The 22,761-nt window shown below is 35.8% G+C and overlaps 1 protein-coding gene across 10 annotated transcripts in view; it reads left to right on the top strand.

The window, feature by feature from the left end:
* The window catches only part of nrxn3a (neurexin 3a), a 123,728-nt gene that overhangs the window by 97,704 nt on the left and 3,263 nt on the right, over positions 1-22,761 (top strand). For 2 of the 10 annotated variants that reach the window (XM_028000328.1, XM_028000331.1), the window contains exons 19-23: positions 7,403-7,584; positions 8,133-8,304; positions 8,871-8,960; positions 10,070-10,374; positions 11,471-11,555. In XM_028000328.1, coding sequence (XP_027856129.1) covers positions 7,403-7,584; positions 8,133-8,304; positions 8,871-8,960; positions 10,070-10,374; positions 11,471-11,555 — 834 coding nt within the window. Of the gene's footprint in view, positions 1-7,402; positions 7,585-8,132; positions 8,305-8,870; positions 8,961-10,069; positions 10,375-11,470; positions 11,565-18,839; positions 19,090-22,761 lie in introns of those variants that run through there. The other 8 variants (XM_028000326.1, XM_028000330.1, XM_028000335.1 and 5 more) reach the window with 7 other exon arrangements.

Below are 22,761 nucleotides of genomic sequence, written 5' to 3'. Positions count from 1 at the left end.
GTGATCAGGGGTTCCTCCAACACTTCAAAACTGAGTGATTAATGTCACTTACATTAATCTGATGGTTGAGTAACCTAAATAATGTATTTAAAACATTAAATATATTTATTGTTGAGCCCATGTCTATTTATTTAAGAATTTATCAGCAAAATTGGTTTTTCAACTGAAAATTAAAATATGATTAATTACAAACCTTACGATTAATTAGGTTAATAATTTTAATCGGTAGACTCACAAACTTTAAAGAAAACAATCGATTTTACTTGCGTCTTGCAGCCACATTTTATCATGTTGACTCTGAAATAGGCACATAAACCCAGAGGGTCGACGCACAAAGACAGGCTCACAAGGTGAAAACAACCTATCTGTCTCCGCAGGTAATAAAATTTTTCAGATAAAGCCTAATGCATATAACTTTGGAAATGTGGAAGTGATGCCTTTGCACAGTGAGGACACACTGAGCGCTAAAGCAAGACATTAAGTGACTAAATGTTCAAACATGTCTTATTTAACAACAAAATAGTTTCCAGGCTTCACACACGTGTTTTTTTCAAACAGTCTTAGTACATCCACATGCACAAAATTGTGCAACTAAACCAAGATTAAAGTTGCTTCAGTTAAAATGGCATCAACGACTGTGACTTTGGCAAAATGGAGTGATGCAATATCCTGCAATGGCCTTGAACCAGCTTTTTTTATTATTATTATTTTCTTACATTTCCAATTTCCAACAGTATAATAAACATTTTTGATTGTTGCAGAAGATGCAGGAAAACAAACAAGCTTTAAAGTGAGTTTATCAAATGCAGGTATGTGGTCTGTAATGTTATGCAGAGGGGAGAGCAGGTTGATTGGTCCTTTCATGTTCCCAAAATTATATTCAGCTTCCCCCACTTTATCCCCTCAGGCAGAAAAGCAGAAAAAGGCCTTCCTGGCTGCAGCCATCAAAGTTGACTTTCAAAATTCGAATTTGAGGTGTGTCACAAGGATGAAGACATCATACAAACATACCTCTAGATGAAGGTCATTTCAGAAGTCCACAAATTAAATAATTCATGACGCCAAGTTAGAACAGCACCTGCATAATCTTGTATCTGTATCTCATTGCCTTCCTATTATTGTGAGCTGAAAAAACACGTTAGAGTTGGGAATATTTCTTTATTTAAAAAAAATGCACTTATGAAGAAGTTAGTTGTTTCTGTCTTAAAATTAAGGCTGAAACAAAAGTTGTAATCGAGGCATCTCCTAATTACAGTAGTAAGCAGCTAGTCTACACAAATTAATTTATACTATCTGTGCATTCATTTTTTTCTGTAGGGAATAAAAAATGTTTATGACAGCTCAATTTCCATTGAGTGGTCTGTTCTTACAAATAACTACTTTATATGTGTTTTGTGTACAGTACAGTATTAAAAACAATAAATACATTTATTGTTGAGCACATGTTTATTTATTTAATAATTTAGTAGCAAAAAGGGTTTTTCAATTAAAAAATGTTATTTTTTATATGCTTAGTTTGTATTGAGCAGCCTTTCAAAGGAAAATTTTACAAATATCTAATTTATATATTTTATGTAAATAGTGTTTATTCCTCGGAGTTTTGCTGTAGGCTTCATTCTGTGTAAAACTTCTGGTAAGATAGCATAATTTTGTGAAGAAATCTTAAAATGCTTTACAGCAGCAGTAAAGCAGTTTGTCTTGGTTTCTAATTGATTAATGTGGACTGTATTTCTGAAGTTACTGGTATGGAGTTCGGGTGGCACATTGGCACAGTTGTTAGCACTGTTGACTTATAACACAATGGTAGCGCATTTAGATCCTGGCTTAAGGTTTTTCTGCGTGGAGTTTCCAAGTTCTTCTTGTGAATGTGTCCTTCCACAGTCCAAAATAATGACTTTTAAGTTGATTGGTCACTCAAAGCCTACCCTTAGCAATGAGTGTGTGTATGAACATGGTTTGTCTTTATGATGGACTGGTGACATGTCCAGGGTGTAACCTGCCTCCTATCTGAAGTCTGCTGGTGACAGGCACCAGCCCCCCATAACACCCGTGACTGGTAAAAATTCATCAATACACTGATTGCCAGTGTTTCCATCCCTGCATGGATGATGTGCTTACCATTTGAGAGAAGAGTGCAAAGCTCCAAATTGTGCCAGATTCCACTTGGCCTTGTTGACCAAAGGAAGTTATGTCATCAGGACACGGATTTCACACAGCCAGAACAGTTTCTTCCCTGCTGCAGTCTGCCTGCCAAACAGTGGTCAACCCCGCTTTAGCTGACAATACCCCATAATTTATTTATCTGCATGCTTCTCACCCCGAACCTTAGAGGATAATATGGATAGATGGGTAGATGGATGTATTGATGGATTTATGGAGTAATATAAGTCAATCAATTTGAAAAGCAATATTCCCTCATATGTAATGCTGCCCCAGGCTTTCAAAAGTCCAGCTGCAGATGAGCAATTTTGGATAATGTGGTTTAACAAATCAGAATTTTATTTTATTCTCATCCTGACAAATTACTATTAATTTTGCAAAAGAAGCAAGAAACTCTTTTGACGATTCAGCTAAAAAGTGTGATTTTATTCCTTAGAGTCCATTATTTGAAATGGGTTCATAAGAGACAAGAAAAAAATTATTTTATTTTCATCCTCTAGTTTGATATGAGGATAATCATATCCATCCTTTTTTTCAAATTCTACCTCAGAGTAAACAAACTATGCCTTTGTTGTTTTGTCCCGAGTTGTCATCTTTGCATCCTGAATTTGTCTCCACATTCCTTCATCCTGGAAGTCACTCTTTTACCTTTCTTTTACCTCTGTCATTTCTCCCAGCACCTCCTCAGTAGCTGTCCAACCCCTCCTCCTCTTCTCTCCTGTGCACTCCACACTCCCTCTCTTTCATCCTGTGGCAGCTATGGGATCCAGTTCATTGCTGTTCCCTTCGTTAAACAGCCAGAGTGTCCAGACTGAGCGCATACATCAAATGAAGGCTCTACCTGGATTTGGACGACAAACAGAAAAGGAGTTTTACTGTCACTGAGATAAGGTGCTTTAGGAGATATTTTAACCCTTTTGGAATTAAAAAGAGGAAGAAACAAGAGGAACATGATAAAGTAAAAACTCCAGTGGATTTACAGAATTCAGGTTTACGAATGGGTTGCCCATTTTGTGATCTACTTTCTAAGGATTCCTCAAGATATTTTTCTAGGAGTGAATGGAGAGATGCTGTGAGAATAGTGAAGCACATTTGGAGCATCCAGTCAGGAGGACCAGCGAAACCACAGCTTTCAAACAGAGGAGGATGCATGAAGTGTTGATCCATCCTTACTTTTTATGGGCCATTCATTTTGTGTTTCAGAGCAGCATATGCTCTTCTCAGGTGGATGCTTCTGTTCCTTTAGTTGACCAAGTTTAATGAACTCTGACATAAAAAGTCAGAACTGTTGGAATTACTGGTAGCTCATCGACTCCTAATCAGCTTTATTTGTTTCAACATGAGAATATTTCATTGCAGTATTCTGGCATACAGTGTGACTTTTTAAATAGTCATCATCATGTGTCCCATTGGTGTTCTACCACTACGGGGTCCTAAGAAAAGGAGTTCATGTCAATTTCCTGGACTGACTGTCCTCTACCACAGTGCTTGTATTTGGTGGCTTATTTTAGGATGTAGTGCTGCATCTGCAGAGCAGAGCTCATCCTATAACCACAGACCTCGAGTGGCAACAGACCAATTCGATCAGCAACTGTATGTTAGGAGGCATCGCTTCTCTCAGCCTGTATCCATTTACGGCTTTCCAGCAAATCTGAAGGGTTCTCATGGTAAGTGGTAAAACTTCAAGATCCGTAAAGCTTTCAAGATGTTACTCTTCCAACTTCTTATCCATCTCGAGTTCAATAATGTAGAAAAATGGTAGGTCTGTTTGGGGTTTAATGCTTGGTTTTGAAAAAGAAATATGCTCAATAGCTGTATTGTTTAACTTGTTTCTTGCAAGCTGGTGGGATGCTGCAAGGCAGACTGTTGTCAGTGTTGGTTTTGCTAAATTAAGAAGTGTTGTTCAAGGATGTTTTAGATTTTTCCTCCAAAACTTGTATTCTGCATTCCTCTCCTCAGTACGACGTTTTATAGACTTACAGTAGGGGGAACTGATGAGCTTTCAGTTTTATCTTTTTTGCATTTGTTTTATTTAATTAAATTAGATCTTGATTAATTAGGTCTTATGTGCCAAAATTTCATATTTTTTCTTTGTGCAACATCCTTACAGCGATATGCATCAGGCAACACGTAAAAGTAGCCTGACTTAAGGTTTGTAAAGCTTCTAATTTGGTTTGCTAAAAAGCTAAACCCACAATAATTTGACTTAGAAATATTAAAGTTAAAGCTGACTGAGACACGTTCTATTGACTGCTTTAGAAAGTGTTTTGTAAAGCCATCTTTCACACAACCACATTAATAACACTGATACATATAGCGCTATATTGTATTATGGTGCAAGCAAATATTTAGTTTTAGTTCTCTTTAGAAAACACCAGAATTTCAAGACAAACAGTAACTGTGACTACTTCCTCTGATGTCCATTAACACGGAAAGACTGACAGAAAGGGTAACAACTACCATTACTATGATGGTTATCTGCTTTATTAGACATGTACTGGGTTTCAAATATTCAGTGATTAGTGTTGGATAATCTAGTCCAGGTTTGAAGAGTCTATGTATTGAGTTTGTGAACTAGGACAGATTAAAGTTGCTCAAGGATAGTGAAAAACTAGGTGGAATCAGCTTTAGCCTTTTTTCGAAGCCAACTTCAGCTCTGTTAAATACAGTACTGCTGTTGCTAATGGTAGTTTATACAGGCTAATGGGCAGCAGAGGACATAGGCAATCCAGTGTGTGACTAGCCTCAGAATGCTACTCACTGACTTGTTCAATGTTAATACAAGTGAGTAGTCTCTTTCTCATTCTTCTGTACCGGCCACCCACTTACTGGTGCCGATTACAGAATTACACAAAGGCCCTGAATGCAGTGCCATACTTTTAGACAATCATTACTGCATATCATTTTTCAAGAAGGGCCCAGCCAAAACAGAAGACATGTAGCCCTTGATATTTATCCCAAGCCTATTAGAGTTGCACTTAAGAGGCAGCTTTTTTTGTTTAGGTAGGACTAAGAGTAGGTGGCCAATAGGGCATACAAGATTCAAGGATTAAGTAGATTGGCAAATTGGTTAATGTAAAGGAAATATTTCAGCATGTGGGCCAAGGACACTGGCCAAGGTCAGTTGCTACAAGGTATAATGGGCAAATGTAATGGATGACAGGGTCTCAAAATATTTATTTTGTGCATCTTTTAAGATTTAAAGATCAATAATTGGTTTAACACACTAAAATACAGTCGTACTAAATCGCTACAACTATTAATATATGAAAGCTAAAGAGCATTTCACCAAACACGTGATAGAATCAAATGCTCTGTTTCAATGAAAATGATTGGACTTATAAACCATTAAATATATTTTCTTCATTCCCATTATTACCAGAAAATGTGTCACTCATATTTGCTTTTTAAGGAAAATTTATTTTGGTTAACCTTGCCGTCATGACACTAGATAATAATTTGAAACTATGACACACTGATGATGGATGGTTTTCAGCTTATATAAAGAGCAACGTTAGCTGTCCTGATTTTTGTTTAAGATTTACAGCTTCTCCTTCGGTTCACTGATAAAAAAAAAATCTGCCAGCGACAATCCAAGTCAAGAGGAGAAAGCTCAGACTATGCAGGCAGAGATTTTTCTTTTCTTTTTTTGTGAGTAGAATTGCACAGAAAGGCAATAACCATGGTAACAGTACCTTGGTTTAACTGCAATTTTTAAATAACTATTATAACTATTATGACAGAGGAGCCTTTGTGTCTTTCTATTTATGAGCTAAATGAGCTAAAATGCTTTAACTAGCTATTTTTAGGAAACAAACTTTAATCTTTTGTGATAAAAAGATAAAGAACATGAATATTGTCCATATTGGCCTCTGTTTATTACTGTATAGTACAAAGCCATTGCACGAACACTAGCATCCATAACACAGTGCAGCTCATACAAAATTCTGCTTTGACTATTTACTGCCATCAAGTGAAAGTAGCATGATATATAAATATTTGTTTTTCAGGGGGGAAAAAAAGCAGCACTCCTTCCCATTCCAGCTGTCCTCTTCCTAAATTCTCATAAAATAATCTGGAACCTTCTTCCCATGATTTAAGTATTGAGTTTGAAAACTGCAGTTTTACGCAAGTCCCTTGAATAGTTTATAAAGATTTCCTCAGAACCTTATCATTACTCTATAGTCTTCTTTGATGTGCAAACACATGCATTAGTTCTTGCAGGAAACTGCACCCACTTTCATTACTTTTGTTCAACTTGGTATCTGATGTATTGTATTTGAAATATGAACTCTGACCATGACTCTAAAACAACCGACTCCCAGTAAATATTTCATTGTTCAGTGACTCCCCACGGATAAAGATAAACAGATCTTTACATCTCCCTTTTAGGTCAGAAGTGGAATAAACAAGTGAGGGATTATTTGGAAACACACTTGAAGTGTCCTCCCATATTCTGTATTAGCATATTCTTTTAGGGGGTGAATAAAAGTTTTTTTTTATTCTTCAGCAGGCATAGAGAAAACTGCAGTGTTATTATCAGGTGACTAATTTGCACAGACTAAAGCAGCTTGTGGAGAGAAGGGGTGAGGGGATTCTGGCTCAGGCAACAAAGTGCTTTTGTGACAAGCATTATCAACCAGAGCCAAGAATTGCCTCCTCTGCCTGTGCCTGCTCATTAGCATTAGCTAGCCTCTGTGTTTGTTCACACATGTGTCAGATTGTGTATTTTTGTTTGCTCAATAGGTGCAGAAAATTAGCGTTCTCACAACACACCCCAGTGCAATTATCTGAATACAGATGCACTCATTCTCCAACCCTAAGTGGTCCAAATAGTTTATTGAAACTTCCATGTACTGTACATTCACATTCAATTCAGTTTCTCCAAAGAGGCACTCTTTAATAATTTCATGAACATATGAGTGGACAAAACACATTGGCACTTGGCGTATTTTATTAGGATAAGAAAAGGTAAGGATATATCTAAGTTTCTGTTTATTGTCTGCTCATTTAATACAACAGCATCTTGGTGCCTGTTTGGTGCCTGTTGCCATAAACTCCTGCAAGACCTACTGAATCTGACATGTTTGATTTGAGTTTAAGTTTTTTTGGCAAAATAAGTGGTGTGTTTAAATCGAATATTCAGTGGTGTGATATGGTTTTAGTTATACTGGCAAGTTTGCTACTTATTCTGTTATTGCTGATGGTTTTTCAATTCTAATTCATTTTCTGTTCCCCTAAGCTGGAACCATGTACATCTTTGGCAAAGGGGGAGGCCTCATTACATTCAACTGGCCAGCTAATGAGAGACCGAGCACCAGAACCGACAGGCTGACTGTTGGTTTCAGTACATCCCTAAAAGATGGCATATTGGTCAGAATTGATAGCGCTCCTGGTCTGGGGGACTATCTTATGCTGCATATAGTGAGTAATCATAAACATCCATCCATTCTTGCTTTCTGCGTATTTCTGGCATATTAATTCAGACCATTATTAAAACTGTCCATTGAAAAATGTCATTTTATCTTCATTTTCATGCAAATTGCAACAGGAGTCATATGTTTATTTATTTTCTTAATTTTGACAAGAATATCTTTGGTATGTGTCTTGTTGATGACATCATGTTTCCAAATATAAATATTGAATTTAAGCTTTCTAGTGAGTTCTGATAAAAAACAATGATTCTTCAAGTTAAAAATGATCTGTTTCAGAAACATTTTACTTCATGAAGTACTTAAACATAATGATTTTTTTTTTCTTACCAGTAAATGTTTACTCTTTCATCATCTTCAACTCAAGCCCAATTCATGATTCATCAACTCTCTTTCTTTCATAAATTATATGCAAATCATCCTTGAAGTAATGAAGTAATGATCCTTCAAATTTCAGTAATAATTCTCAACCAAACAGAACATTAATAAAGAGAACTCCCAACATCTCAGTACCTTAACAATAGTATTTCCTTACTTCAGGAACAAGGGAAGATTGGCGTTACCTTCAACATTGGGACTGAGGATATCACTGTTCAAGAAAGCAGCACCCCGGTGAATGATTTGAAGTATCATGTGGTTCGTTTTACCAGGAATGGTGGGAATGCTACGCTGCAGGTGGATAACTGGTCAATCAATGAACACTTCCCTACAGGTACAGCAATAATGGTTAATTCTCACCTGCATAACAAACGGCTTAAAGAGCTCTAATGAGGCAGTGGAGTCACATTGTTGTGCCACACCTTGAAGAAGTCACTGAACAGCATCTGCCTCAAAAATTAGTGTAATTAAAGTTTTGGCTCAATGCATGTTCTTGTTCAAAAAAGAAACTTTGAATTTTAATAATGGCATCCAAGGTCTCTGTTGCTTTTTATATCTTCTTTCCCTTTCCATCAATCTGGTTCATAATTCCTTTTGGTCAAATACACCAGGTTCCATTTCTTCATATGTGATCAGCTCTCAGGAGCCTCAGTTTTGCTTTAGCTAGTGGACACACGAATGTCTTAGAATATATAAACAGATTGCATGGTTATTGAAGAACTTACTAACATAGTCTCTAGCTAACATATAAGAATTGTTTTACTGTTTTATGCAGAAATGGTCAAATCTAAAACAAATCTTCCAGCTAAAATTATTTTAACCTGATGTAAAGTGTTCTTGAGTTTTTCACAATGCTGATATCAGTAAATGTTTTTATAAATGTCTTTTTAAACTTCAAAGGGAACAGCGACATTGAACGCTATCAAACGGCCAATAAGAAAATTCCTTTCAAATATGTCAGACCGGTAGAAGAATGGCTACAAGAGAAAGGTAATTTAAAATAAAAACGTTCTGTTTGTCTCTATATTCCTGATGTTTAGTTGCATAAAATAGTGGTATTAAAAGCATGTCTTTGTTTCATCACTTTATATATTGTGTGTGTAGAATGCTTTAAAATCTTGCTTTAAAATCTTCAAAATCTTCTGTCGAAGATTTTGAAGTAGTTCCAATTGTTCTTATGTACCAAAATAAATGTTGCTATTTATATTTAGTATAAATTTGTATTTGTATAATAAATCATAGCATAGGCTGAAAATTAGAACTGAACAAGTATGAAATAGCCAAATAAATATTAACAAATGAAACAATAAATGTGAAATAAAGCATCATCAGCCTTAATTAAAAGACAACAAGATGCACATATGTTTTTATTCTTCATAAGTCAGTGCATGGTGATATGTTATTGATCATAAATGAATGCATGGTGACATGTTAGTAGAAATGAAACTTGACTTTAGCTAGCCTGTTTGTACCTCTATTAGTTACACAAATATGTTCATTTATGTTATAATTTGAATGATATAACTTTGAAATAATAAGTTATAACAATATAAGAATGTAAGTAAGTAATATATTGAAATATATTACTTCAAAATATGGTGAAGTAATATATTTTTATTGATAAAAAAAGTTATATTTTTGGAGAAAAGGTAATTCATGAAAGCTTTAAACTAACATGCAAATGTATATTTAGAGCCAATACAACATGTATACCTAACAACTGTACCCCAGCCTTCAACTAGGTTATGACACACCTAACTGAAAGAAATATAATTAACTTGATTTTATAGCTTGATTTTCAGATACAGAAAATGAGATACATTAATGACCTTCCTTTAGAACCTGGCCTGCTGAGTTGTTCATCATACAATCTTTTATTCTGCCTTTCTTTTCTACAGCAGTTTAAGAGTGATATGGCCTACTGGTGGAATATAGCATTGATTTGGTCACAAGTTCATACATTTTTATTGCATTAAGGGCTGACAACACAGCATCTATTATTATCCCATAAACTATAAATTTTAACTACTATTGCTTACTTATGATTATTAAAACGTTCTTGCTGATGATTGTTTCTTGCTGTGGATGTCATTTTTTAGGACGACAGCTTACAATTTTCAATACTCAAGCAACAATCACAGTTGGAGGTAGCGACAGAGGCCGACCTTTTCAGGGTCAGCTGGCGGGTCTGTATTACAATGGCCTGAAAGTATTGAAAATGGCAGCTGAAGCCAATGTCAACATCAAGATTAATGGCAGTGTGAGGCTGGTGGGGAATGGATCCAGTGTGGCAGGTTCAGCTAGGACCACAACCATGACTCCAGAGTTATCCAGCAACGTTTTAGAGTCAACCACCACAACCACTACAACAACCACACGGAAACACAGATCCTCCACAGTACAGGTGGGACGGTCAACAAAACTGTGTCAATGTCTTTTTTTTTTTTACTTTCTTTCAAAGTGGTCTCTTAGTTCTCAAGGCTTTGTAAAAGAGTCTTAGTTTTTAAATACAGTATCCTTGAATGCCTTTTCATTCCTTTTTATTCCAGTTATGTAAGTAATAGTTTTCAGAGGAACTTTTTATTTTCTTAGGCCATTTAACTCTGACCTGTAAATTATTGATGCAAATACATCTGTCTAACAAAGCAATTTTAAGTCTAACAAGGTGATTACTAAAGAGCCAGAAAAAGGGCAGTTTTCACATTTTACTGATTTTATTTTAAAAAATAAAAGAGGGTTGGGGGGAGTAAGTAAATAAATAAACAGCATCAGTTTAAAACACATATTTAATGAAGAATGTGATGTACAACCAAATGTTGATTAAAAGTACAGGGTATTAATTTAGCTTACATTAGTTTGATATAGCTTAGCTTACCTTTGCCAAGCTTATTTTATTTCTGTTAGTATGCTGTGTAGTGCTTAGCTTTTATCTGGTCATTCACTGTGAATTGGTGAGTGTATCTATGTAAACATTAAAAGCTTTTCAAAGTTGTAAAAAGGCATAATTAATTATTTTATATTCCATTGCATAGTGTTTTTGAGACCAATTAGTCGTACATCATATGTATCATTTTATTTATGCTGAACATATGTCAGGATCTATAAACATTTTTTTTAATCTAAAATTTTTCTACATAATAGTTTCTATTTTTCCATTAGTTGTGTGGAGTGAATTTAGTTTGTATGACCTGGAGACAATGTCAAAATGACATTAAAACTGCAAACGCAGTATTTGTTTTGCCAAAAAAAACAAATATTTCAGATACCAGATAAGGACTACAAGCAAAAATTATTTCTGCAACAAGCATTGCTTAACCACGTCAAGCAATGCTTATTAAATATTTGATGGTTATTTATTAATGACTAATAAATAGTCACTAAGGTCTGTTATTGACAATGGAGGCAATCAGTAAACCTCCAAACTCCTCTGTTCACCCTGTTTGTTGTTTTCTGTGCTTTCTCCTCACTCTGGATGCGCTTTGTGGTATGGTCTGATGAAGAAGCACGGGGCAGAGGAAATCGTGTCCTCTGCAGAGTGTTCAAGCGATGATGAAGACTTGGAGGAGTGTGAAACAATCCATCCAGGTGGGCTAGGTTAGTTTGCATTTGCTTGCTTTCTTTGTGCACACTCATCTGCAGCAGTGGATCATATGATCCTCAAAGCATCACCCCCCATGGTTATACAAAGTGTAACTTAAGCTCTTACCAGCTTTAGTTGCAAAACATCCAGTGCAGTAACAGGAATTTGTTCCAGGTAAAACTGGAATGTTCAAAAAGAAATCTGAAAAGAAAATTAGTGTGATGCTAGCTGATGTTAGATCTAATAAAATGATCTACACTTGCACATGGGGTCTTTTAAAGTGGTAAACATGGTTTCCAGAATACATACAAATGTTGACAGCTGAGAGGAACAATAGGAGTTAAAACATTTGTGGAATTTACATCATAAATCTGTCAAATTTGTATGGAGGTGAACCATGTTCTCTGCACTGATGCTGCTAAATGTGTTTCATCATGTTTTAGATCATCGCTCCTGCAGTTCACAGCTCTTCTGATTTTCATTTAAAAAACTGTATTTTAAAATATGTCCATTGATAAATTGAGAAATGTCTCCAGATTTAATTTCAGTCTTTTTTGTTCTCATTTGTGTTTGTTTTTTTCACATTTAGAAGCTTGCACTGGTAAATGTGATAGAGAACAGATATCATTGAATTTCTGTGTACAGGTTTTTCTTTCTTTGGGTCATACTTTTGCTCTTAGGTGTACTCATTATTCTGTTTTTTGTATCCAAATAGATTCAAAAATTTTGATAACATAAGTTAATCAATCAATTTGAAAAAAATTGGGAATCTCCCTGACATTAAAAAGTGTAGTTTTGACCTATTTCAGTGATAATGCCAAATGATTAAAATGACATTCCTCTATGAAACAAAAGCCTTTACAATGAAACAATTAAGTGTGAACATGTACACTTCTTTGTAGAAAGCATACAACTATATGTTTGTTACCAGTACTTTGCGTCCCTAATACATGGTAGAACTAATATTTTTACATACATTTTTCTGTTTGATAACTTACTTTCCCATAGTTGTCCTGCTACTAATGGGCTATTTTCAGGGAACTTAAAAGATACCTTCCTTGAATTTTGCAGGTAATTTTCTCAGAACTTTCAATTCACTTTCCGGAAATTTTGAATTCCCTGTCAGGAAATGCAAATAAATACCTTGCAGCTTACCTTTGTGAAATTTACATTGTTCATAGAACCTGCCAGTTGGTGTTTTTTTCAAAACCCAAATTCCCTTCCTCAAACTTATGGCAACTTTCCTTGAACTTACAGGTCTCTTTCTCAGAATATATCAGTTTAATTTCCATGAATCACAGATGACTTAACCCTTAAGTTTCCTAAAATCATATGATTATATGCCTGAAATTTGTGTTTTTGGTTTAGAGTTACCTATCTTACAAATATGGCCTTGGAGTTAGGGCACAGTTTATGCTTTCTGCAATAAGTGAACAATTCTTGTGGAAAATTATCTGTAGTTGAACCACTGTTTCATACTTTTATGTTTAGTTCTAAATTTAAAACTCTACCAAACATTTAAAGTTGGCATAAAATGGATCTTCTAGATTTATATGGCTAAGTAAATATTTGACAAATCCAAAAAATATTTGGTTTAATAGATTGCCAGATACACTGCCAAAATGAATTTAAATCAAGTGATATGTCACAGAACTTCACCAAAGGTCAAAGGGTCATTCCCAAATGTTTTCAAACAGACTGTGATCTTGTGGTGTAAAAGGGGATTCAAACGGTGCTGTGAAGCCTGAGATCCATGGGGATTTGTGAAGAAAGACAAAGACAGGGCCCCAGTCATCCAGTCATGTGTTTACACAGAAATTCACACCATTCTAACCCTAACATCATGTTAGCGTGATTGAAAGCTGCATGCTTTAGTTTTTCTTACTTTGTTTTTCCTTCAGTTGGGAAGTCAATGCTATTTCCTGGTGTTTTGTTGCCAAGATTTCACTCCCGTCTTTCCGCGAACTGTGCCAAAATGCATTCTTTTGGCCTCATCATCTGTGGCATGATGTTTTGGTTGGTTATAACTGTTTCCTCACATCTCTTGGCGTATCGTGTGGCTTTGTGTCTTGCCGTTCAGCTTTCAAAGATAAAATTACATGTTCATTTTCATCTACTATTTATCTGCCCACCCTGAACAGCGAGACATCGGCTCCTTCTTTCACATTTCATATTATTTTGTCTCCCAGTTTCTAGTTTTTTAAACATAAAAAAAGACCTTTTGTTATGAAGTCCTTAGATAACCAAATCAGTCTGTTCAGGGTGAATATTTTATTTCACTGCATGGTTTTTCATTGTCACACAACACCGGGCACCTCATCCATTTAACTCAGTTGTTTTATCTGCATTTGTGTTGAAGTTGTGAGCCATTTTTGCAGTCGCAGCGTCATCAAATCGCCTGTTTTATCCCACACTTTTTATTTGTGAGTAGGACTGCCAGTTTTTGTTTAGAGAATTCATCAAGTGATTCTGTTCTCTGTTGTAAACCTTTCTGTCCTTTTTTTGCTTAATTTTATAAGATGGCAACAAAAATGGGTCATTCAGTTATTTATGAACTGCACCTTTACACATTTAATAAATTGAGATCTTTGATACATTTTTATCGAACATTATTAGTGATAAAGATACAGCTCGCCTCTCAAACTGTTACTCGGTAATAAAAATCAATCATGTTTCCACAATCTGGCAACATGTTTAGGTCAGAACAGTGCATTTAAAAGAAAGGAAAATACTTATCAATAAATATTTTGTGTAGGATAACATTATCATGTAGGAACATTCAGGTATGAAAGACAACACAACGTTTTAACTCCGGTTTATATAGCATTAATATTGTACAAGAAAATTAATGTTTACAGAAATCAGTTCCCACCTTGTTTCTATTGCCAAACGCTTGAATAGTCTCCAGTGGGATGGCAACCTTCTCCATGATTTATTCAGCAGATAATTACTTGACTAAGTGTGCAGATTGGGGTGTTTTTAGTGAAATGAACTTTCATCCCAATCAATCATTAAATGTCGCAGCTTGGACTGCCACACAAAGTCCAGTATGTCAGGTTAAATCTGGTGATGGCACATACACATTTAAAAAATTGCAGAAGAAGACAAATAACTAACTTTGTCCCTTGCTCATGAATACATAATGGTCAGATGTGCCATCTTATGAAATTAACATCAATTTCTTAAAACATGACTTAAAGAGCATAGTGGCATATGTTGAAAGAGAAAGCAGATTTAAAGCTGGTCTCCTTGACATTTTCTGACAGTAGTTATTTCCATCTATTTCGACATAGGAACAACATAATGTAAAACACTAAATAAAGAATGGTTGCTATTGGTTCAGAGTATATTAGTTCACCCCCCAAATCATGAACCAGAAGAAACTTGGATTGTGTTAAATATTCCACCTCTACTCTACTGGTTCTGCTTTTTTCATCTGTCTTCTCCAGAATGTCCAATATTTTCTGTTATCGAAACACAAATGGAGAATAAGAAGGGATTTCAACTTGGAGTTTCAAAATAAAAAAAAGGTCAAATATATATATTTATATATACAGTACAGACCAAAAGTTTGGACACACCTTCTCATTGAATTCAATGAGAAGGTGTGTCCAAACCTTTGGTCTGTATGACTGTATATATATATATATATATTTTTTTTTTTAAATCAGACCGTAGATGTGTCATAGCTTAAATTGCTAGAAGATTTCCAAGCCCTAACGATTTAGTAAGACAAATTTAAATATATTCTCAGAAAGTATACATTAACATTAACCTTAATTAATAGAAAAATGTGTAACACATCTTAATAGATACGAGCGCTGCAAAAGTAACCTATTTGATTGGGAAAAAGATGAATCTCCAGTGTAGCCCTCTCTCTAGTCTGTAATGTGATGGGCCCCCTCCACCACCTTACAAAAATATTACTAAAAAATGTGTCTTGTATTTTGTGCATCCAAATCATGTATCCTGTACCATGAGCTAACAAAAAGTTAGTGGACAAATACAGACAAGAAAAACACATTCTAAATAGCTTAGATGTTTTCTACACAATTTTTTCCCCCTTCCTCCTCTCTGAATAATTAGTTTTTTATTTGGTGTAAATTTTATCCAAGTGAGGGAATCTGTGTTCAACTTAAGTCATTTTTTTAATCTTCATATAAGTTGTAGAAACATCTCAAGGATGATCAATGGAAACAGTTCAATTGGTCATCCTTGATCGTTTGTTTCACTGTTAGCTTCATGACATAGACTGTGAATACTTAGTTAATGTGATTTATTGATTTTCAAACTTAATGGATATGGAAAAAAACCTCTAATACTTTTTTCCACTTTGTCATAATGGGATATTTGTGTGCATAATTTTGAGGAAAGAGAATAATTTATTACACTGTTAACCAAGGCCTTAACACAACAAAATGTGGAAAAAGTGAAGCATTGCAAATACTTTCCAGATGCACTGTACTCCTAAGTAAAGGCAAAGAGTCCTTACAAACTGGGATGTACAATTACTGTCTCACCAGTTTGAGCAAACATTTTCTGTCTTCTTCATATTTCAGATTAGTTTACTCAGATTTGCTTCATTAAGCAGGAGTCCATTAAAATCCTGAGTTACATCTAAAATGTTTTGGAAATCAGCTTTACCTCTGAATTTAAAAAAAAAGAGTATTTCCTGTTTTATTTTAATATTAGTGTACTAAAAACATATGTTGTGTGTGTTTTGTTCAACTTCTCTTATTACATGTGAACATGTGTCCCAATTGCATACTGCTGTCTGCACAGAAAATAATAAACTTTAACAATCTTATTTCCCAGCAAATCGGTTTGCATAATGAGAACATTTTCACTGTTTCACAGCTCATTGAAAAATAAGAATAGAAACCTCATTAAGTTGCATCAGGATATTGTTTTGTGCCAGTACACAGTGTTACTTTAACTGCATGTTTGTTTTATGGGATTGGGACACAGTGTCCGTCTCCTGTTCTTACATCGGTCAGACCTGCCAGTTTGCTGTGTTGTTTCTTTTATTTTACTTTCCCTAAATGCAACTTACTTTAAGCATGCATCAACATCCTGCAGTTCGACTAAAACAAACCCAAATGACAGTAGTGGTAACCCATTCTCAGCCAGTACCGTCTCCCTCTGATGTACACCCAGACTGCACGGCCGGCTCATGTTTAAGGACTAACATTATAGGGAGCACATGAGAGAGGAGCCCGTCCTCCAGTCGAGTGCCTCTCCCATCCGTGTCTGTTTTTTATTGTGTGCATCTGGTTGTAGTGTGTGCAAAATTTTAAATGGCTTTGTTCCTTCATCTTAACATTTTTCTTCATTTAATATTTGAAACTGGTCATATTTTTTATCCAGTTGATTGCTGGCATTTTGGTTCTGATTATGTTTTTTGGCATATATGTTTTCTTCTTTTTCCTCAGAGAATACCTAAATCGAAGTGTGAAATATTTTTTCCTATATTTTGACTTTTTTGGATTTGGAACTCCTTCAGTAACTAGCTTGTGCGTTTAATTTCCAGATAAACACCAATGCAATAGCGTAAATTTAATAAAATGTATCCCCACTTCAGGATGAGATTTGAGAACACGTAAAAAAAACTCACACAGACTAGGATCTGACGCAGTTCCTGATCTACTTCTCACATAACAATTTTAGACGTTTTACAACCTACTTTGACAAAACAAAATCTTTTAATACACACTCTGACCAAAGCAGTCAAGCACCTATGTACTAACCCTGAAGGAATGGTTCAATTTAGACATAATTTGTTCCACATGTAGTCCATGATAGGGATGGGAATAAATTGATTTACATGGAGCCGTCATGTTGACCCTCAAAGGGCATCAGTGGTGGTACCAAAACAGCGACAAAGATAAAAAAAATATTGTTTACCAGCTAATGAAAACACTAAATGAAGATCAGCAGATACAGAAGATGCCTTCTAGATGCTTTTCAGCAACATTACTAGCACTTGATGGCATTTGATAATTGTTCAATTGTAAGAGTCTGGGAGCCTGAATAACACAACTGTCCACCATGTCACAGCAGTGGTTTTTAAATGCACATACCATCTGTACAACTGTCTTTTGTGAGTCACTGTATCATGTCACTGCTTCAGAGGACCCCAAGACTTATCCCATCATTGTCCTCCAAATTACTACTATGGATGACTTGAACTTTGGGACCCTCAACATGATTTCTAGTGTCTCTCTTGACAAAATTGGATTGGTTATCATTTCTTTATATCTTGGTAGATGAGTAAAATAATTGCAGCCCATCACTAAATATGAAAGTCCTTCTTTTTTTTCTGGTTACTGTTCTCTGCTTTGTCAGACTACAGATGCGAGGATAAACCTGTAATCTACCTGATGCAAATTGTTAAACCACTTCACAGGGTGACTAAGGCTTTTAAAAGTCCAATAGGTCTACCCAGTGTTCAGCCAGGTCACTCTCATTAAGGACTATTTGCAGGTTGAGTTTTCAAAGTTAACATGAAATAAATTTAGTTTCATAGTTCATCACTTAAACAAACTAAACTTAGTTCATACTCCTAGTCTTATTATGACATGAAGAATGTTATAGTCATGGTATCATGAGTCATCTAGCTTATACATTCACTACTCTGAATGTGTAGGCAAGATGAGGAGGTACCAAAGTCCTTATTTGAAGACATTAATGCAAAATACTGACAGTGCTTGTGTCCGAATGGCAGATGCAAATACCATGGAGTTTGGTTTTGTCTGCTGTACAGCACAATGATTTTCTCCTGTCTTGGGTGACCAGAACCTTGACAATGATTCTGGTTTTAGCTTCAGATAAATGTGTTGTGTTTGTTCCTCATGCAATTCACATTGTTATCCCATAAAATCCCATCAAGTGCTAGTAATGCTATCTAATGAGTCTGAGGATTCCTTTCTGTATGGTGACCTTTCTAACCTACTGTTGAATGAATCACTCCATTCCTGATCTCATTCCTGAAGCTCTCTAGTGTCTTTTTTGAGATGTGCTAGCTCCTTGCAAAATGAGTAATTTGCATTCTTATCACTGGTCCACATGTGAATCAAACTAGATCCAAATCAGACCATTTCTCAGGGTGGGTCACTGTTTTTGTCAGGGAGTGTATCTTTACTGTAAGAACAATACAAATTGAATTGCATGGCTAAGAAGTTGCAGTTTAGGGTTTGTAAGACATGTCAGTGTTAGAGTTCTTCTGTTCTTTTCTGTAGATGGGCATGTATATTGCTCATTGTTTGTATATCCCCATCCCTTCCTTACAGCCAAAACCTCTAATGCCGCCCGACCGCTTCGTATTGCCTTTACATGGACATGGCAACTGACTTACACTGTCACCCTCATCATCCTCATCTCCTCTGTAGTATGTTCATAGGTCCAACCCCTTCTTCACCTCCTCCCTTGTCTTTAGAAATATTGAAATATAAAGTCATCCATCCATTCTACACTAAAGAGCAAATTAAGCAAAAATTGTAACATGGATAGATTTTAGGCTCACTGAAGTCTCTTGCTATGGAAAAAAATGCAGATTTTTTGTAAAAAAAATATTTACAAGGAAAGAGAAACAAAGGATAAAAAGCAGAAATATGGTGTTTATTTTTCTGTTATGTGGTGTGGATGTATGTGCTGTTGCCTCCCTGTACCGTCATTGTTTTAAGATAGAACCCATTCTAGAGTGGATAAAAATTATCTTTAACGGTACCAAGTGGCTATCCTACATTTTTACACATTTTTTCCTTTGTAAATTCTTTTCCTCTTGCCTAAAAATCATGCGGGCAAATTGTTGATGTAAGTTAATGACACACAATGTGCATGCTCTGATTCTCTTTGTGATGCTTGTTTAAGATGCAGTTTGTAAACTGAATATTTCAAAAGCTTTCTGTTATCATTAACTAAAATCAGATGACGACGCTGGTTGGATAAATCTGTTCTTGAAAACCTGTAGAATCCAGGTTTCTGCAGGTTATGCAAGATATGACCACGTATCTTTGTTGAATATGTGGTCATGTTACAGCTGATAAATATTCAGTCAAGTTTGAGATCCTACAGAAGGCCTTTGTTTAGGCACGTGTTGTATGTCTGTAATTGGATGTGTTTGCAGTTGAAGTGCGTGAAGCAATGTTTTGTATGAAGTGTTAACTTGCATGAATGACTCCAAAAGACATACTAAATCACAGTGGGTACTTTCATGATAATGAGTTGGTGCTTTGAATGTTCACTCCAGTGATAATAGCACATGACCCAAATATTGTTCTGTGCTATGCAACACTCAGCATTTATATAAAATCAGAAAAAATATTGTAAATTGCCCAGAATATACCAAAAACTATTGGATTTTGTTTAGGGGAAATAAAAATAAAGTAGTCCGTCTATCCATTCGTTTCATCTTATCAAAAGCTGGGTCCTAGCTGTAACAGGCCAAAAGGGAAAACCTAACGATCCCTTTTCCAAGGTCTTCCTAGGCCATCATTTGGCCACTTCATTAAATACAGCTGTTCAATTTTTTTGCTAATACAAAAAGTGCTAATTACATGACAGATACTCAATGCATAGGACCTATATAAACCTGGAAAGGACAAATTACTGAAACATACTTCAGTCATCAGAATGACTGAAATATGGTGTCGTTGTTGGTGTAAGACGGTTTGAACTGGGTATTTCAGAATCTGCTGACATGCTCGGATTTTCACCCATAAACACACCTGGAAAGAGAATTTTCTGAAAATGAGAAGCAAAAGAACCTGTTCATGTCAGAAGAGAATGAGCAGACCATTTCAAGATGACACAAAGGCAGCGGTAGCTCAAGTAACCGCTTACTACAACCAGAACATGTGAAATACAATCTTTGAACATGCAACATGTCAAAGCCTTAAAAAAGATGGTCTACAGCAGCAGAATATCCCACTCCTGTCAATAAGGCTACAATTTACATAGGTTCGACAAAATGGAGTAACAATCAGTTGGAAAATCTTTGCCTGATACTTTTTTGGCATACTTTGGGTTTTTTATTAGCAGCTGAGCATTGCTTAAATGATCATTTAAAAGTTTAAAATGTTTTTATTAAAGTGGCTATTGGTTGTACAGCTTCTCTGGTGAGTTTAGGGCCTGGCCAAGAGACTCTTTACATTGGGATAAGCCCACTGCTTCCAATGGTAGGTGTCCAGACAGTATCCTGATCAGATGAAGCACCTCAGCTCTCTCTCTAAACTCTTTGGGATTTGGATAAGTATCCAGAGCTCAAACTGGATGAGGAACCTCTTTGCCTAACTGGTCTGGCTACCCTACAAAGAATGCAAATTTAGAAATTTATATTCTGGAGCTTACTTTTTACAGTATTATCTATCTCTCTTGACAATAGGTGAGGGTTTGAACATTAATGGAGCAGTAAATTCTGAGCTTCGTCTTTCAGTTCAGCTTCATCACCACAACAGACTGTTCCAGTATCTCATTAATCCAGGATAAATGTACATCTACCAATTTGTTTCCTGTTTCCTCCTGCCAAAAGAATCAAAATTACTTGAAGCCAAACTCCAAAGTTTATATGGTCCATTTATATTTATAAGGTAAAATAAACTATCTGGTGTTTGAGCAGTAATTTGTAAATTAAAGGAATGATTATGATTCCACCCTTTTCCATCCTGTTTGTCTCTAAAAAAAGGAGACCGTAACAAAATTCTAATGAATGCCTTTCATTTAAAGTGCTGTTTCGTAAGGGGTGAACATTTAAAAGCTTTGCTTTTAAATGCAAACTAAACAAATGTTGTCTGGTGACAGAGCTGCTTCTGGTGATAGAGTTATTCTACAACAAAATACACTCAAGGCAACATGATGCAGTTGTGGGTCATGTGAAAAACCCTCTTTTACTATTTACGTACTCTTCTACCCTGTAGGATGCTTTTGTTGTTAAAACAGGGCCCACCTACAGAGCTCGCTAATTATGCTAGCCAGGTTGTTATGCAAAATGGGCAAATAACTCACTAACAACATCAGTTTACTAGAATTTGATAATGTAATTGCAGAGCAAATGTACAAACAAGGAATGCTGACCTTTTTACTCAGTTGCTACTTTTAAAATAGAAATCTAAATTAGACTCACTCTATAACACTAATGAAGGATTCAGCCCTGCATCTGAGAACTATTTACGAAGGTGTTGCTACATTTGTGTGTTACTCTAAGTAAACAAGGGGCTTATGATGAACTGGGAGCCACTGAGTAGCAATATTACAATTGGTTTCACAATAATTAAAATCAGTTCTTTGGATCACTTCCTAGCCCTGCAGCATTGGATGGGGTACATGTTCGAAGTCCCCCAGCAGCTTGTTATCAAGATTTGCTGAAGGCTGGTAATTTAACCCATCAATTTAAACCATGTGTCCTAAAACAGGGGAAAAGCTGAAACATGCAAGGCAGTATGTTTCAAGGACCAGTATTGGGGAAAAAGCTGGCTGAGCATTCACTCAGTAAATGTGAACAACAACAACAACAACCCTACAAGTTATACATTTAATACCTGAAATGTACAGTAATTGCATAAAATGGTGTTTAGCTTTTTGCCTTTCGACAGGATTTTAAAAAGAAAGTATCAGCAATTTCTGCAACAACTAAAGCAACACATAATATTAAATTATTATCAGAGGACTCGTATGAAAGCAGGAATATGTATACTTTGCCAGAGGAAAGATATCAGCACTGTCTTTAGAGAAATTATTTTCTTTTTCTTTTGCAAATTTGCAGTTCTGTCTGATTGAACTACAATATATTTTTTAATGTCCTTCAGAGAGATGGGAAGCAAGTCTAGATCAGGGGTGCTCAGGTCCAGTCCTCAAGAGCTACCATCCTTCAACTTTTAGATGCATCTTTACTCCAACAGACCTGGATCAAATGGCAGAATTCCCTCACAAGCAGTCATTCAACTCTGAACAGGTCTGGCAATTTGCCATTGCTTTGATTCAATTGTGTTGGAGGAAGGGTGCATCTGAAAGTTGCAGGACGGTAGCTCTCGAGGACTGGACTTGAGCAGCCCGGTCTAGATGTTTGATCACAATGCAAATTCAGGGTTGGAGAAAATTAAACAAAGCAGATTGACACAAAGACCACAAAGACCTCAGAGTAAAAGCCAAGGATGCATGTGGAGCCCTAATGCCATGGGTTTGTTCTGAAATCAAACAATCTGGGCAAATTGGTAC

This window comes from Xiphophorus couchianus, chromosome 19 (genome assembly GCF_001444195.1).
Source record: "Xiphophorus couchianus chromosome 19, X_couchianus-1.0, whole genome shotgun sequence".
Lineage (NCBI taxonomy): Eukaryota > Metazoa > Chordata > Actinopteri > Cyprinodontiformes > Poeciliidae > Xiphophorus > Xiphophorus couchianus.
The sequence above is the reverse complement of the archived record's forward strand: the minus strand, read 5'-3'. Positions and strand labels throughout refer to the sequence as shown.